Source organism: Trichechus manatus, unplaced genomic scaffold (assembly GCF_000243295.1).
Source record: "Trichechus manatus latirostris isolate Lorelei unplaced genomic scaffold, TriManLat1.0 scaffold00340, whole genome shotgun sequence".
NCBI classification, from domain to species: Eukaryota; Metazoa; Chordata; class Mammalia; order Sirenia; family Trichechidae; genus Trichechus; species Trichechus manatus.
The window spans coordinates 407,146-424,616 of NW_004444276.1; the positions used below are offsets into that span (position 1 = coordinate 407,146).

The 17,471-nt window shown below is 40.5% G+C and overlaps 1 protein-coding gene across 1 annotated transcript; it reads right to left on the reverse strand.

The window, feature by feature from the left end:
* Window positions 1–684: 684 nt before the first annotated feature.
* SMIM9 (small integral membrane protein 9) lies at window positions 685–1,845 on the reverse strand. The gene is made up of 2 exons (XM_012559860.1): window positions 1,707–1,845; window positions 685–818 (listed from the first exon to the last, which is right to left on the reverse strand). Exons 1-2 carry the CDS (start codon window positions 1,843–1,845, stop codon window positions 685–687), a joined length of 273 nt encoding a protein of 90 aa, XP_012415314.1.
* Between the last annotated feature and the right edge of the window lie 15,626 nt (window positions 1,846–17,471).

Below are 17,471 nucleotides of genomic sequence, written 5' to 3' on the forward strand. Positions count from 1 at the left end.
TCTTTTAATACCGTTGTTGATCGCAGGTAAAATGTATCACATAGTATATTTCATAGGTTCCCCCACTTGTACTCTATCCTCCAATTTCTCTGTCTTTTGAGCCAGGCAAGTAGTCATTGCTTGGTAAATGCTGATTGAATTAACAGAATATGGGCTTTTATAGCTATGCCTAACTATTTTGTTTTCCTCAGGATTAATGCTGTTTTAATATTACTTATGTAGAAAAATAGTTTGGTAAATTTGGTATATTTTCCATGCATAGCTCCCGAAATAAAGGGAAGGAAACTTAGGAGTTAACGAAGTTAATAAAATAATCAGTTGAAAACACAGGTTATTAAATGTCACCTGTCAGTCATTGGTAAGGGACAGGGCAGATTGGATAAAAAAAGAAGAGACTTTTAAAGAAGGAGTTGCATGGCCATTCAGAGTTTTGTTCTCAAGGGTGGAGGGACGCTTTGCTGGCCAGCCTAGTTAAGGGGTGGTGGGTGATGGGGGGTAGGGGGTGACGATGGGTGGGAGGGTGATTTGCCGGCCTCGTCTGGCACCCCCTTGCACTTCCTGTGCCCGGGGGGCAAATGCTCCCCTCTAATCCCCCCTCGCTACTCCTCTAGTGTGTAGGCTGGTGGAGAACCTGATTGTTACCGTCCCTCCCTCGCATTCCCTCTCTCTTCATCCCATAGCAGCTTACGTGAGGCAGCAGAGGGTCGCCATTAGTGCTGTGGTGATAAGAAAAGCAAAAATGGCTGCTGGAGGGATGGAGCTCTTGACGAGATCCCACAAATAATCCCTGAAGTTGCCTAGCCAGGACCTGTGGTTTTCTGCAGAAAGAACATAGATGTTAATTGAGGAGAGGTTAAGTACCTTGGCCAAAATGGCATGCTGAGTAAGTGATGGGGCTGGGATTTGAACCCTAGTTCAAGTTCAGATAATTGCCCAAGAGCCCATATTCTTAGTTACTTTGCTGTGCTGCCTCTAAGATTTTTAAGGAGTATACGTAAGAAACAAGGCATCTTCAGATAAATGTCAGTTTTGCATCTTCATAGATCAAATAGGAACAATTATCTCTGTCCTAGATATTTTAAGGGTTGTTTTGTGGTCTTGTACTTTGTGAAAGAGGAGCATGAGTTGATAATAGGAAAGTCTCTATTAATGTGTTGTTTCCTAGAGTATGTCTTGGGAGTTCTGCAGGAGACTGAGGGCAATGAGTGCCCTGGGAAGAAGAAGGAGAAGGCCACCAGGGCAGCAGCTCCAGGAGCATCCAGAGGAGGAAGAGGCCAAGGTAATTGGGAGGAAGAGATTTGGGGGGAGTCTGATGATCAGGGTAAGGCTGGAGATAAAGGGTCTTTTCTTTAGGAAGGGGGAGGGGATAGAAATGAGAGGGTACTGTGATTTGACCCCAAGGAAAGAGGTCAGGGAAAACAAAGGTGCAACGTGGAGTGGACACTAGAAAGGACCTGAGCAGCGTGTGTGTGTGCATATTGGAAGCAGGGCTTTGCGGGCCCAGTGGATCATCAGTCTCCTCCCTCAAGATTTATCTTAAATTTCACCTCCTCTTTCAAGTCTAACTAAGTTAAATAGTTAAATCAGAATAGTTTGCTTTCCTCTGAACATCATTATTTTTAAACAGAAAATCAGATTTTCCTGACCTGGGACACGAATCTTAGGTCTTATGAAGAGGGGAGCATTTATCCTAACAGCAAACACACCCCTTGAACGTGGTTTAGATTCTGCTTTGTCTTGCATTTCAAAGGCAGATAAAGGTGAAAAGGAAACCACAGTCTCCAACAAGATGCAAGTCAGAGAGCATAGGAGAAATCCTATGCTCAGTAGTTTCTGGAATTCCATGGACTCTGCTGAAGTCCACCCAGAGGTGGCTGAGCAGCTGGCACACCTAGCTCACTGGGTCAAGGGGAGATTTCTTTGTCCTTGGATATCCACTCTTTTCAAAGCAGCTTTTTCTGAAAAGTTAGAAAATGGTGGTTTAGTTCTTATTGCAAAAAGCTTCTCACCTGCATGAACACAGAGATAATTGACTGACTGACATAGTTGATCATGGTCTGTTTCCAGAGCAAAACGTATCCCCCCTCCAAAAACCAAACAAAAGAAAAAATAGAAACAAACTTACTGTGCTCTATCAGGTCAGATACCTGACATTCCCTCCTAAACTCTACCTGCCCCCTTGCAGGTTCCCCAGCTTAATTAGTGGAAAATCTTTCAGCTGTTCAGACCAAAACCTATGGCATTATATTTGCCTTTTCTCTTTCAAGAAACCCTGGTGGCGTAGTGGTTAACCGTTTAGCTGTTAACCGAAAGGTCAGCAGTTTGAATCCACGAGGTGTTCCTTGGAAACCCTATGGGGTTACTACGAATCAACTCGACGGCAACGGGTTTGGTTTTTGGGTTCCTTCTCTTTCACTCCCACACCTTACTCATCAGAAAAATCATCTTAGCTTTCTCTACAAAATGTATCCAGAATCTGGCTACTTCTCACCACCTGTACTGCTAACTCCCCCACCCCCCCATCTCTGTCTTGAATTATGCTTCCTTCGCTGGTCTCCCTGCTTACATCCTTGCCTCCCTTCCACCTACTCTCCACAGAGTGCCCAAGAGATTTTGTTAAATTGTAAATCAGATTATGTTGCCGGAAACCTGCGATAGCACCCCGTCTCATTCATAGAAGAGCCAAAGTCTTTATCGTGGTCAACAAAGCCCTCTGTGATCTAGCCTCTAGTTACTTCTCTGACCTAATATCCTACTAGTCTCTTGATCACTCTGATTTAGCCTCATTTGCTCTTGAACAAGCCAGACATGTTCCTACCTTGGGAATTTTTCACTTGCTATTCCCTCTCCACCACCACGTGTCTGTCAGTGTGTCATACTGTGGTCGCTAGCGTGTTGCTGTGATACTGGAAGATTTGCCACCAGGATTTCAAATACCAGCAGGGTCCCCCTTAGTGGATAGATTATAGCAGAGCTTCCAGACAAAGATAGACTAGGAAGAAGTGCCTGGCAGTCTACTTCTGAAAAAATTGGCCAGTGAAAACTTTATGCAGCAGAACATTGTCTGCTATAGTGCCGGAAGATGAGCCCCTCAGGTTGGAAGGCACTCAAAATATGACTGGGGAAGAGCTGCCTCCTCCCAGTACAATTGATTTTAATGGCGTGGATGGAGTCGAGCTTTCAGAACCTTCGTTTGCTGATGTGGCATGACTCAAAATGAGAAATAACAGCTGTAAACATCCAATAATAATCAGAACATGGAATGTACGAAGTATGATTCCAGGACAATTGGAAGTCATCAAAAATGAAATGGAATGCATGCATAAAGATCGATGTCTTAGGCATTAGTGAGTTGAAATGGCCTGGTATTGGCCATTTTGGATCAGGCAATCATATGGTCTACTATGCTGGGAATGACAATTGAAGAGCAACAGCGTCACGTCCATTGTTAAAAAAAGAACATTTCATTTCAAGATCTATCCTGAAGTACAATGCTGCCAGTGATAGGATAACAGCCATACTCCTGCAAGGAAGACCGGTGAATACGACTGTTATTCAAACTTACGCACCAACCACTAAGGCAAAAGATGAAGAAATTAAAGATTTTACCAACTTCTGCAGTCTGAAATTGATTGAATATGCAATCAAGATGCAAAGATAATTACTGGTGACTGGAATGCGAAAGTTGGAAACAAAGAAGAAGGATTGGTAGTTGGAAAATATGGCTTTGGTGATAGAAATGATGCCTGAGATCGCATGATAGAATTTTGCAAGACCAATGACATCTTCATTGCAAATACCTTCTTTCAACAACATAAACCAGCGACTATACACATGGACCTCACCAGATGCAATACACGGGAATGAAATCAACTACATCTGTGGAAAGAGATGGTGGAAAAGCTCAATATTATCAGTTAGAACAAGGCCAGGGGCCAACTGTGAAACAGACCATCAATTGCTCCTATGCAAATTCAAGTTGAAGTTGAAGAAAATTAGAACAAGTCCAGGAGAGCCAAAGTATGACCTTGAGTATATCCCACCTGAATTTAGAGACCATCTCAAGAATAGGTTTGACGCGTTGAACACTGATGACCGAAGACCAGACGAGTTGTGGAATGACATCCAGGACATCACACGTGAACAAAGCAAGACGTCATTAAAAAGACAGGAAAGAAAGAAAAGACCAAAATGGATGTTAGAAGAGACTCTGAAACTTGCTCTTGAACGTCAAGTAGCTAAAGCAAAAGGAAGAAACGATGAAGGAGCTGAACAGAAGATTTCAAACAGTGGCTCGAGAAGACAAAGTATTACAATGACATGTGCAAAGACCTGGAGTTAGAAAACCAAAAGGGAAGAACACACTCAGCATTTCTCGAGCTGAAAGAACTGAAGAAAAAATTCAAGTCGCGAGTTGCAATACTGAAGAATTCTATGGGAAAAACGCTGAACGATGCAGGAAGCATCAAAAGAAGATGGAAGGAATACACCGAGTCACTATACCAAAAAGAATTGGTCGACATTCAACCATTTCAGGAGGTAGCATATGATCAAGAACCTACGGTACTGAAGGAAGATGTCCAAGCTGCACTGAAGGCATTGGTGGAACACGAGGCTCCAGGAATTGAAGGAACACCAATTGTGATGTTTCAACAAACGGATGCAGCACTGGAGGCACTCACTTGTCTATGCCAAGAAATTTGGAGGACAGCTACCTGGCCAACTGACTGGAAGAGATCCATATTTATGCCTATTCCAAAGAAAGATGATCCAACTGAATGCGGACATTATCGAACAATATCATTAAAATTACACGCGAGTAAAATTTTGCTGAAGATCATTCAAAAGCAGATGCAGCAGTACATCAACAGAGAACTGCCAGAATTTCAAGCCGAATTCAGAAGAGGGCGTGGAACAAGAAATATCATTGCTGATGTCAGATGGATCCAGGCTGAAAACAGAGAATACCAAAAAGATGTTTACCTGTGTTTTATTGACTATACAAAGGCATTCGACTGTGTGGATCATAACAAATTATGGATAACTTTGAGAAGAATGGGAATTCCAGAACACTTAATTGTGCTCACGAGGAACCTGTACATAGATCAAGAGGCAGTCGTTCAAATAGAACAAGAGGGTACGGCATGGTTTAAAGTCAGGAAAGGTGTGTGTCAGGGTTGTATCCTTTCACATACCCATTCAATCTGTATGCTGAGCAAATAATCTGAGAAGCTGGACTATATAAAGAAGAACGAGGCATCAGGATTGGAGGAAGACTCATTAACAACCTGCATTATGCAGATGCCACAACCTTCCTTGCTGAAAGTGAAGAGGACTTGAAGCACTTGCTGATGAAGATCAAAGACCACAGCCTTTAGTATGGATTACACCTCAACATAAAGAACACAAAAATCCTCACAACTGGACCAATAAGCAACATCATGATAAATGGAGAAAAGATTGAAGTTGTCAAGGATTTCATTTTTCTTGGATCCACAATCAATGCCCAAGGAAGCAGCAGTCAAGAAATCAAAAGACGCATTGCATTAGGCAAATCTGCTGCAAAAGACCTCTTTAAAGTGTTGAAAAGCAAAGGTGTCACTTTAAGGACTAAGGTGTGCCTGACCCAAGCCATGGTGTTTTCAATCGCCTCATATGCATGGGAAAACTGGACAATGAAGACAAAGAAGAATTCGTGCATTTGAAGTGTGGTGTTGGCGAAGAATATTGAATGTAGCATGTACTTCCAAAAAAACAAACAAACCTATCTTGGAAGAAGTACAACCAGAATTCTCCCTAGAAGCAAGGATGGCGAGACTTCATCTCACATACCTTGCACATGTTATCTGGAGGGACCAGTCCCTGGAGAAGTACATCATGCTTGGTAAAGTGGAGGGTCAGAGAAAAAGAGGAAGACCCTAAACAAGATGGATTGACACAGTGGCTGCAACGATGGGCTCAAGCATAACAACAATTGTGAGGATGATGCAGGACTGGACGGTGTTTCCTTCTGTTGTATGTAGGGTCTCTGTGACACCTAACACAATGGCACATAGCAAACACTTCCCTCGCCAAGGAATGCTTTTCCCCTGATAATTACATGACTCATTTCCTTACCTCCCTCAAATGTTCAAATATCACTCTTTCAATGAAGATTTTCCCAGTCTACTGTAATATAGGTGTATATTTTACTATTTATTTTCTTTTATTATCTGTTTCTCCGGAAAAAAAGTGAACTCCACAAAGGCAGGGATTTTTTTGTCTGTTTTGTTCACTGAACAGTACTTAGCATATAGGTGTTTAGGTGCTCAATAAACATTTTTTGAATGAAGGAATTATGAGTTTTGGCAGATATTTTCCATTTCCTGGCCCAACAGTCATTCTTACCCCTTTTTGCTTTACTACATTCAACTTGAACTGGAAAAGCTGAATACTCCTTTTTCCCAGCCACCCTTGTCCAGGCTATATGACATAGTTCTGGACAATGAAACATAATGGAAATCTGATGGATACCTTCTGGGAAGAAGTTCTGCTGCTTTGATAAAAGAGATGGTGCTACCATTTCCCTTCATACTGCCTTGAACATTGTTTAAGATGTGTTGCCTGAAGTTCAGGTGGCCCTCTTGTGATCATGAGGTAATGTACAGGAGAAAAAACCTGTTGCCATAGAGTTGATTCTGACTCATAGCAATCCTGTAGGACAGAGGAACTGCCCCATAGGGTTTCCAAGGCTTGCAATCTTTATGGAAGCAGACCACCACATCTTTCTCCCACGGCGCTGCTGGTGGGATGGAACCGCCAACTTTTACGTTAGCATCTGAGCACGTAAGCACTGCACCACCAGGGCTCCCGTACGTGAGGAAAAGGCCAAGAAAATTACATATATTCTGGTTATGACAATTTCAAGCCACTAAACCAACACCCGTATCTGCTTGGTATGAGAAAAATAAACCCCTATTTGACTTTGAGTAGTCAGTCACTTAAGGCATTTATAACTGATATACTCATCTACTGGATGGTAGGGCTTAAAGAGACCCATGTCAGGTAGGAAGCCACTTACCTGAAATTTGACTTATCACCAAGGGATCCAAAGACACCAGTCAGTTAGGTCTCAATCTTCAGAAGTAGCTGGCCAAATTCCAAATAGAATTTCAGTCCTTGTGATGTCATCTGCGGCATTTGACCCTCCCTCCAATTCTCTATTTGACAGTTAAGCATACAGACACATCTTTTTATGTCTATGCATAAACATCAACGTTATTGTTTATCCTGCTTGAGGGTTATTGGGTTTCCTGAATCTGTGAATTTGTGTCTTTCATTTCTGGAAATGTTTTACACATTTCCTCTTTAAATAATGCCTCTGCTCCGTGCTCTCTCATTAATCCTTCTGTAAATCCCATGAGATAGACAATAGAACTTCTCATTCTACATCTTTGCATTTGTTTCTCTATGCTCCTTTCAGCATAATTTCTTCAGCTATCTCTTAGAGTTCTTAACTTTCTCTTCAGCTATATCTTACCTGCTCTTGATGTCGTCCACTGAGGTTTACATTTCAATATATTTTTAGTTTTCATTTATGCAAGTGCATTTTCTTCTTTGTCAAATATATTCTTGGTAATTTTAAATAGTCTCTGTGTCTCTTAATATCAATACCTGAAGAATCTACTGTCTCTATTTTCACTCATAGTGTCTTGTTCCCTTGTGTATGTGTTTTGTTTTGTTTTTTAACTTTTTGCTCATATTCCTTGAAACTTTATTTTTGGTAATTATTTGAGGCTTGTGTTGAATATGGCTTCCTCCAAAGAGAACTTACTTTTACTTCTCTCAATTTCTTTTGGGTACTATCAACCCTAACTTTTTTTTTTTAAAATTATGGATTTATAGGTTTTTTAGATAACACAAGTCTTAATTTAGACTACAAACCCCAGGTGAGGATGGGTTTGTAGTTACACATTTTCAGGGGATATTTCTCCCTCTCTCCCTAGAGTCAAATTTTGCGATCAGCAATTTTCCCTGCAGTTTTCTCACACTGTGATTGCAGCCCTTTGGGTATCTAGCTTTATATGGGTTGGCCTCTCAGTTGACTCTCCACCATGGAGATGCCCACCCAACTTCTATATCCTGAGATTTAAAAATATGTTTCTTAACAACTTGGGTAAAAAAAGAAATAATAACAGTAATTACAAAAATAATATCTTTGGAAAATAAAATGGAAACATTACATATTAGGATCTACAAATTATTACTAAAGCAGTACTCAGAGGAAAATTTATAGCCTTAAACATTTACTTTGCTAAGCAAGGGAGCATGAAAGTAAGAGAATTAAGCATTCAACTTGAGAATTTGGAAAAAAGAATATAAGCCCTAGGAAAATAGAAGGAAGGAATAAATCAGAAAAACAGAATATAATTCATGAAAAAACAGGAAACAAAAATAATAGAATAAATAGTGAAATCCAAAAACTGGCTTCTGAAAGAAACAAACAATAGAATAGAAAAACCACTAGCTAATCCATTCAAAAAAATGAGGCTAATACATAGAAACAAAATTAGTAATGAGAATGTAGATATAACCAGAGATTTCGAGAATATAAAATGAATTATATGAGAACAATTAGCTTTATTCTATGCAAATAATTGTTAAAGCGTGGATGAAATTCTTGATTTTATAGGAAAATATAAATTTACAAAATTGACCACGTGGATATGGAAAAAGTTAAATTGCAAAGAACTAATCCCTCTGTTACAGATTGAATTATGTTCCCCAAAAATACGTGTTGAAGTCCTGGCCCCCCCTGTGCCTGTGGATGTGATCTTGTTGGAAATAGGGGTTTTCGTTTGTGATGTTAATGATAACATTACCGCAATATGGTGCGTCCTAAACCTAATCGCTTCTGAGTTATAAAAAGAGCAAAACAGAGACACGCAGCAGGAGACGGACAGCATGTGAGGACCCATCTACAAGCAAAGGAATGCCAGGGATTGCTGGAAGTCATCAGAAGCTAGGAGAGAGGCCCATAGAAGGAATGGATATGGCTGATACCCTGATTTGGACTTTTAGCCTCCAGAACTGTGAGAAAATAAATTTCTGTTCTTTGAAGCTTATGGTATTTCTGTTACAGCAGCACCAAGCACCCCAGACATCCTCTAAAAGCACTAAACACCCTAGTTGTCAGTTTTACAGGCAAATTATGTTAACTATTAGAGAAATAAATGATTCTAATGCTATTTAAACTTAACCTGAGCATCCAGAGAGAAGGCAAGCCTCCTTATGAAACCAGCAAAACATTGATACCTAGACCTGATAAAATTATTACCAAAAATGAAAAATTGCAGACTGATTTCATATGAACACGGATGTAAAAATTCTAAATAAAACAAGAGCAAATAGAATCCTGCATCGTATTCAAACAATAAAAAAAGCATGATTAAGTAGTTCTTGTCTACCCACATTGTATTCTTCCCGCTAAGGATGGCTAGCCTTTTAGCTTTAGGATGTACTCTATGCTTCCATTTCCTTGTTTAACAGGAGAGAATATCTCCAGAATTATAAGCAATACTCCTGAGATCCACACAGATTGGACCAGTTAAGTGCTAACCCCTGAATCAACTAATTTGGCCAGGGGAATAGAATGAGCAGATTCATTCAAGTTGATCAAGGCCTTCCCCTGGAGCTTGGGGTAAGGACAGCTCTCCCTGATACAGACTATGCAAGGAAGGGACAGATAAACTGCATAAAAATATATGTGCTATTAAGAGGGAGTAAATGGGAGTGGATGCTGGATGAGCAACCAACAAATGACCACTACATGAGGACAAAGGAGAAAGAATACGTAATTATCCCCATAATGGTCAAAAGGCATTTGATAAAATTCGATATGTATTCCTGATCAAAAAACAACTCTTAATGAAATAAGAATAATGGGTACTTCCTTAAAGTTATATACCTCAAACAAAAAGCCAGCTTCTTCCTTACTGGCGGAATTCCGTAGGCATTACCAGTCAAGTCAGGTAAAAGATGACAATGTCCACAAATTAACATTGTTCTGGATGTACTATCTAATGCAGTTAGACCAGACAAAGAAATGAGTCAAAATAATTGGAAATTAAATGACTAAAAACCTAGAAAACTAAAAGAATCATTGAAAAACTATTATAAACAAGGTAATAATTTAGTAAAAAAAATTTACAGAAATAAAGAAAAATCAATAACTTTCTTATATACAGCAGAAAATATAATGGAATAAACATAAAATAGTAACTCCAAAAGAGAAAATATTCAGGAAAAAAGAAGTATGCAGGGCCTATATGTATAAAACTAGAACTTTACTCTGGGACATAAAAGGCAACTCAAAAACAAAGGTCTCAAAATATGGACCAAAAAACAAAAAAAAAGGTTTACCAAAACTCACTCTCTGGCCCCCAGTGATTCATGTCCATACCACAGGAAAAAAAAATACTCCTTTCTAAGGTTCCCAAAAGAGGCCTGGTGGCTAAATGGTTAAAGAGCTGGGCTGCTAACCAAAAGGTTAGCGATTTGAACCCACTGACGGCTCTGCAGGCAAAAGTCATGGCAGGCTGCTTTTGTAAAGATTTATAGCCTTGGAAACCCTATGGGGGCAGTTCTACTCTGTCCTATAGGATTGGTATGAGTCAGAATCGACTCGACAGCAGTGGGCTTGGTTTTTGGTAAGGTTTCCAAAAGTCTCATCCCATTACAACATCAGCTCAAAGTTCAGAATGTCATCATGTAAATCAGGTCCCAGTGTGGATAAGCCTCCATCACTGTAGTGCCTTAAACACAGCTCCTAGAGTACCAAAACAAACAAACAAAAAACCATTGCTGTCCAGTCGATTCCAACCCATAGCGACCCTGTACGACAAGGTAGAACTGCCCCCATAGGGTTTCCAAGGAGCGGCTGGTGGATTCGAACTGCCGACCTTTTGGTTAGCAGCTGCTCTCTTAACCACTGCGCCTCCAGGGCTCCTCCTAGAGTACAGTTCCTCTCAATGTGTAGACCTGTGAAACTAAAAAGATGCGTTATCTGCCCTGCCCCAAAAACCCAATGTATAATGTGAAACAGGCATAGGGTAACTACTACAGACAATCCTGTTCAAAAAGGGGAAATGAGAGGCACAAAGGAATCACTAGTCTATGTTGTTGTTGTTAGGTGCCGTCGAGTCTGTTCCAGCTCATAGCGACCCTATGTACAACAGAACAAAACACTGCCCGGTCCTGCATCATGCCCACAAGAGTTGTTATGCTTGAGCCATTGTTGCAGCCACTGTGTCAATCCATCTCATTGAGGGTCTTCTTCTTTTTCACTGACCCTCTCCTTTACCAAGCATGATATCCTTCTCCAGGGACTAATCCTTCCTGACAACGTGTCCAAAGTATGTAAGCCGTAATCTCGCCATCCTTACTTCTAAGGAGCATTCTGGTTGTACTTCTTCCAAGACAGATTTGTTTATTCTTTGGCAGTCCACGGTATATTCGATATTCTTCTCTAACACCACAATTAAAAAGTGTCAATTCTTCTTCCGTCTTCCTTATTCATTGTCCAGCTTTCACACGCATATTATACGATTGAAAACACCATGGCTTGGGTAAAGCGCACCTTAGTCTTCAAGGTGACATCTTTGCTTTTCAATGCTTTAAAGAGGTCTTTTGCAGCAGATTTGCCCAACGAAATGGGTCTTTTGATTTCTTGACTGCTGCTTCCATGGGTGTTGATTGTGGATCCAAGTAAAATGAAATCCTTTTCAAATTCAATCTTTTCTCCGTTTATCATGATGTTGCTTATTGGTCCAGTTGTGAGGATTTCTGTTTTCTTTATGTTGAGGTGTAATCCGTACTGAAGGCTGTGGTCTTTGACCTTCATCAATAAGTGCCTCAAGTCCTCTTCGCTTTCAGCAAGGAAGGTTGTGTCATCTGCATATCGAAGGTTGTTCATGAGTCTTCCTCCAATCCCGATGCCCCGTTCTTATTCATATAGTCCAGCTTCTCAGATTATTTGCTCAACATGCAGATTGAATAGGTATGATGAAAGGATATAACCCTGACACACACCTTTCCTGACTTTAAACCACGCAGTATCCCCTTGTTCTGTTCGAACGACCACCTCTTGACCTAGGTACAGGTTTCTCATGAGCACAATTAAGTGTTCTGGAATTCCCATTCTTCACAATGTTATCCATAATTTATTATGATCCACACAGTGGAATGCCTTTGCATAGTCAATAAAACAGAGGTAAACATCTTTCTGGCATTCTCCGCTTTCAGCCAAGATCCATCTGACATCAATGATGATATCCTTGGTTCCACTGGTCTATAGCAATTCTGAAATCCAGCTGGGCACATGTTGGAAGTTTCATGACTAGATCTCAAGGCCTGGAAATAATTCTCCATGTCTCTAGGCTCTGCTCTCTGGACTCTTGATTCTGCTTTCTGAGTCATCTTTCCTATTTCCTGAAAGGTAGCAAGTGTTTGCAGCTGAGTAATTTTCTCAGCCTGCTTCCTGCCAGTCACATTTGGAGGTCCAATCTTTTCTTTTTCTTTTGAACTTTTTTTCTTTTAGTCCAAGCTGGAAATTATTTTTTTAGCATAAAGGTAATATAATTTTTTTTTAATTCTTGATTTTGATAATGAATCAAAGCTTTTTTTTTTAACCAGATATAATAACCCTGAGAAAATTTTGGAAACAAGATGTGGACTGTGTTGCGTGCTTTAGGGTTTGAAGTTCCCCATGTCTGGTATTACACAGATAGAGAGGGTGATATGAGCAGAGAGTAGTAGAGTTTTGCAGACTGACAGATTTGGGTTTACAATTGGGCGCCATAAATTCCTGTCTCTTACATTCCAGGCTTGTCAGTCTGAGCTTCCATTTGCTTTCTGTAAAATAACAATAATACCAGCCTCACAGATTTTTTGTGGGTATCACAAGATTTCTGTAATACACCTAGCATTATGCCTGGTACTTTGCACTATAAACATTCTTTTAACAAACTGGAAATTTTTGGCTGATACAGTTGTTTCAAAACCTTTGCAGATCTTCTATGAATCTCAATGGGGTTTGCTTCATTAGACAAAAATCACACCCACTAATCCCTTTGAGATAAGCTCTTCTCGGCCTTAAAGTTTCTGAGAGACCCTGTTGTTTGAGAAGATCTATGAGGTATACCATTAAACTTTTTAAAGGGCTTTTCTTTTTTTTTATTGTTGTACTTTAAGTGAAAGTTTACAGTTCAAGTTAGTCTCTCATACAAAAATTTATACATATATTGTTATGTGACCCTAACTGCTCTCCCTATACTGTGACAGCACACTCCTCCTTTCCACCCCTGATTTCCCATGTCCATTCAACCAACTCCTGACCCTCTCTGCCTTCTCATCTCACCTCTGAACAGAAGCTGCCCATTTAGTCTCTATCTACTTGAGCTAAGAAGCACACTCTTCAAGAGTATCATTTTATGTCCCATAGTCCAGTCTAATCTTTGTCTGAAGAGTTGGCCTCGGGAATTGTTTTAGTTCTGGGTTGACAGAGAGTCCAGGGCCATGCTTTCTGGGATTCCTCCAGTCTCAGTCAGACCATTAAGCCTGGTCTTTTTACTAGAATTTGAGTTCTGCACCCCACCTTTCTCCTGCTCCATCAAGGACTCTCTGTTGTGTTCCCTGTCAGGGTGGCCATTGGTGGTAGCCGGGCACCATCTAGGTCTTCTGGTCTCAGGCTGATGTAGTCTCTGGTTTATGTAGCCCTTTCTGTCTCTTGGGCTAATACTTTCCTGGTGTCCATGGTGTTCTTCATTCTGCTTTACTCCAGGTGGTTGGGACCAATTGATGTATCTTAGATGGCCGTTTGCTAGCTTTTAACACCCCAGACACCACTCACCAAAGTAGGATGCGGAACATTTTCTTAACAAACTTTGTTATGCCAATTGACCTCGATGTCCCCTGAAAGCATGGTCCCCAGACCCCCGCCCCTGGTACTCTGTCCTTCAAAGTGTTTGATTGTATTCAGGAAACTTCTTAGCTTTGGTTTAGTCCAGTTGTGCTGACTTCCCCTGTAGTGTGTGCTGTCCTTCCCTTCACCTAAGACAATTCTTGTCTACTATCTGGTTAGTGAATAACCCTCTCCCTCCCTCCTCCGCCCTCATAACCATCAAAGAATGTTTTTTTCTGTGTTTAAACCTTTTCTTGAGTTCTTATAATAGTGGTCTTATACAATGTTTGTCCTTCTGTGACTGACTAAATTCACTCAGCATAATGACCTCCAGCTTCCTCCAAGTTAAGATGTTTCACAGATTTGTCATTGTTCTTTATCGTTGTGTAGTATTCCATTGTGTGAATATACCATAATTTGTTTATCCATTCATCCGTTGAAGGGCACCTAGGTTGTTTCCATCTTTTTGCTATCGTGAACAGTGCTGCAATGAACAGGGGTGTGCATATATCTATTCGTGTGAGGGCTCTTATTTCTCTAGGATATATTCCAAGGAGCGGGATTGCTAGATTGTATGGTACTTCTATTTCTAGCTTTTTAAGGAAGCGCCAAATCGATTTCCAAAGTGGTTGTACCATTTTACATTCCCACCAACAGTGTATAAGTGTTCCAGTCTCTTTAGAGGGCTTTTTATTTGACTGACTAGTACTCTGAAGCACACCTTAGATCTTTCTGAGATTTTAACAAAGGATTTTACATCAACACATTTGGTTTCGTCTTTAGACCTGTTTTCCTAGCAAAGCCCTGAATGTGATCTGTGCTTGGAAGTCATGTCTTAATTTTAACATCTTTTGCTGTCTAGAAAAGTAGAGCATTTTCAAAACCATCAAGTTCTTGTTCCTTCATGTTTAAGAGTCCTTCTCACTATTCATCTTTTCTCTTCTCACACTTTACTGTAAGCAGCAAGAAGAAACCAGGCTGCACCTTTAACACTTTTACTTGGAAATGTCCTTAGCTAGATCACCCAGTTCATTAGGCGTAATTCATGCTTTCTATGTTACTGAAAGTCATAGTGTTGCTAAGCTTTTAGCCACTACATAACAAGGATTGCTCTCCCTCCAGTTTCCAATAACATGTTCCTTACTTCCTTCTGAGCCCTCACCAGCAGTGGCCTACAAATCCATGTTTCGAATAACAGTCGTTTCAAGGCAAGTTAGGCTTTTTTTATCATGCTCCTCAAAAGCCTTCCAGACTCTTTTCACTTACAGGTTCCAAAGCCACTCCCACATTTTAGTTTAGGTTTTTTTTTTTTTTGAAGCACCCCATTTCCAGATACCAAACTATATTTATTATCTATTGCTGAATAACAAATTACTTTAAAAACTTACTGGTTTAAAACACTTTCTGTAGGTCAGGAATCTTGGCATGGTTTAGTTGGGTGCCTCGCTCTCAAGGCCTCTCCCAATCAAGTTATCAGTCAGTGCTGCAGTCATCTCAAGGCTCAACTTGGGAAAGATCTGTTTCCAGGTTCCCTCAAGAGGCTGTTGGTAGGCCTCAGGTTGTCACTCACCGTTGACCACAGGCATCAGTTCCTTGCCATGTGGACTTCTCTACTGGGCAGTTTACAACATGACAGCCTGCTTCCTCCAGAGCTAGGGCTCCATGAGAAAAAGCGAGAGGGAGAAAAAGAGAGAGATAACAAGAAGAAAGTAAGTCACAGTTTTTTTTGCATATTCTATTGATTAAAAATGAGTCACTAGTATATTTACAAACAACAACAACAACAACAACCACAAAAAGAGTAGCTGCTGAGGTTGCTTATGTACAACCAAATACCGCATGAGATTTGGTTCCTTCGTCTGGAGGTTTAGGGTCATGGTTTCATGGGACATCCCAGTTAAGTGGCCTAATAACATGCTTAGCACTTCTGTTCTACCTCCTAGATCCTTGTGCAGTGCCTGGGGTCTTAAAAGCCTGCAAGCAGCCATTCAAGGCACAACAACTGGTCTCTATTCATCTGGAGCAACAGAAGAATAAGGAGAGTCAGGAATAGGAGGAGGACATGGAATGTGTTGCTAATTACTTCCATGAACAACTGCCTCTGTTGACATGAGATCAGAACTGGATGGTGCCTGGCTACCATTACTGAACATTTTGATTGAAGATTCCATAGAAGAATCCTGTTCAAAAGGGGGAAAATACAGAACAGAATTTTAAATTCTCATGGACTCTAGACTTTCTGGAGCCCTGGAGGGTGGATGAACCCCTGAAACTACTGCCCTGAGATAATCTTTAAATCTTAAACCAAAAATAACCCCTGAAATTATCTTAAAACTGAATAATAGTTTATTTTATTTTTTTAATTGTACTTTAGATGAAGGTTTACAGAGCAAACAAGTTTCTCAAACAATTAATACACGTATTGTTTTGTGACATTTGTTGACAATCCCATGACATGTCAACACTCTTCCCTTCTCAAAAACTGAACAATAGTTTAGTTTAGCTAGCAAAAATGTCTGCCTTGAGCATTATACTCTTTTAAGAACTACTACTATGGGATCAAATTGACAACAGCAACTAGAAAGATTAGATAGGAACCTTAGTGGGCTGTGAGTTTGTATAACGAGGAACAAAGAAAAGGAGGGTGAGAATGGTTGCACAACTCAAAGAATGTAATCAATGTCACTAAATTGTACATGTAGAAACAGTTGAATTGGTGTACATTTTGCTGTGTATTGGAGCCCTGGTGGCACAGTGGTTAAGAGTTCAGCTGCTAACAAAAAGGTCGGCAGTTCGAACCCACCAGCTGCTCTTTGGAAACCCTATGGGGCAGTTCTACCCTGTCCTATACGGTCACTATGAGTCGGAATCCACTCGATGGCAATGGGTTTGGTTTTTTGGCATTGCTGTGTATACTCTCGGAGCCGTGGTGGTGCAGTGGTTAAGATCTTGGCTGCTAATCAAAAGGTCGGCAGTTCAAATCCACCAGGCTCTCCTTGGAAACCCTATGGGTCAGTTCCACTCTGTCCTACAGGGTCGCTGTGAGTTGGAATCGGGTTTGGTTTCTTGGCTGGTGTATAGTCTTAAACAACAACAAGATAAATAAAATTTAGGAAAAAAGAACTTTAAAAATAAAGACATTAAACCACCTATACTGTCACCCAGCAATTTCACTTCTAAGTATTTACTCAAGAGAAATGCAAAAATATATCCATTAAAAGCCTTGTACCGGAATGTTCATAGCAGCTTTATTCACCATAGCCCAAATATGCACACAATCCCTATGCCTATCAACAGAGAATGGGTATAAGTTACGTATATTCATATAATGGAATAGCACTCACTGACGAAAAGGAACAGATTTCTGTGATACATGTAACAACAAGGGCTGCTGTTGTTGTTTTTAGGCGCCGTCGAGTCGATTCTGACTCATAGCGACCCTATGTATAACAGAAGAAAACACTGCCCTGTCCTGCGCCATCCTCACAATCTTTGCTAAGTTTGAGTCCATTGTTGCAGCCACTGTGTCAAT

What these genes read in the sequence shown, in the direction of transcription:
- SMIM9 (XM_012559860.1), bottom strand. Translation starts at nt 1,845, where the DNA reads ATGGAATTCCAGAAACTACTGAGCATAGGATTTCTCCTATGCTCTCTG. An exon ending in ATCTAAACCACGTTCAAGGG is followed by an intron (nt 819 to 1,706) that starts GTGTGTTTGCTG and finishes TTCTTTCTGCAG; the next exon opens with AAAACCACAGGTCCTGGCTA.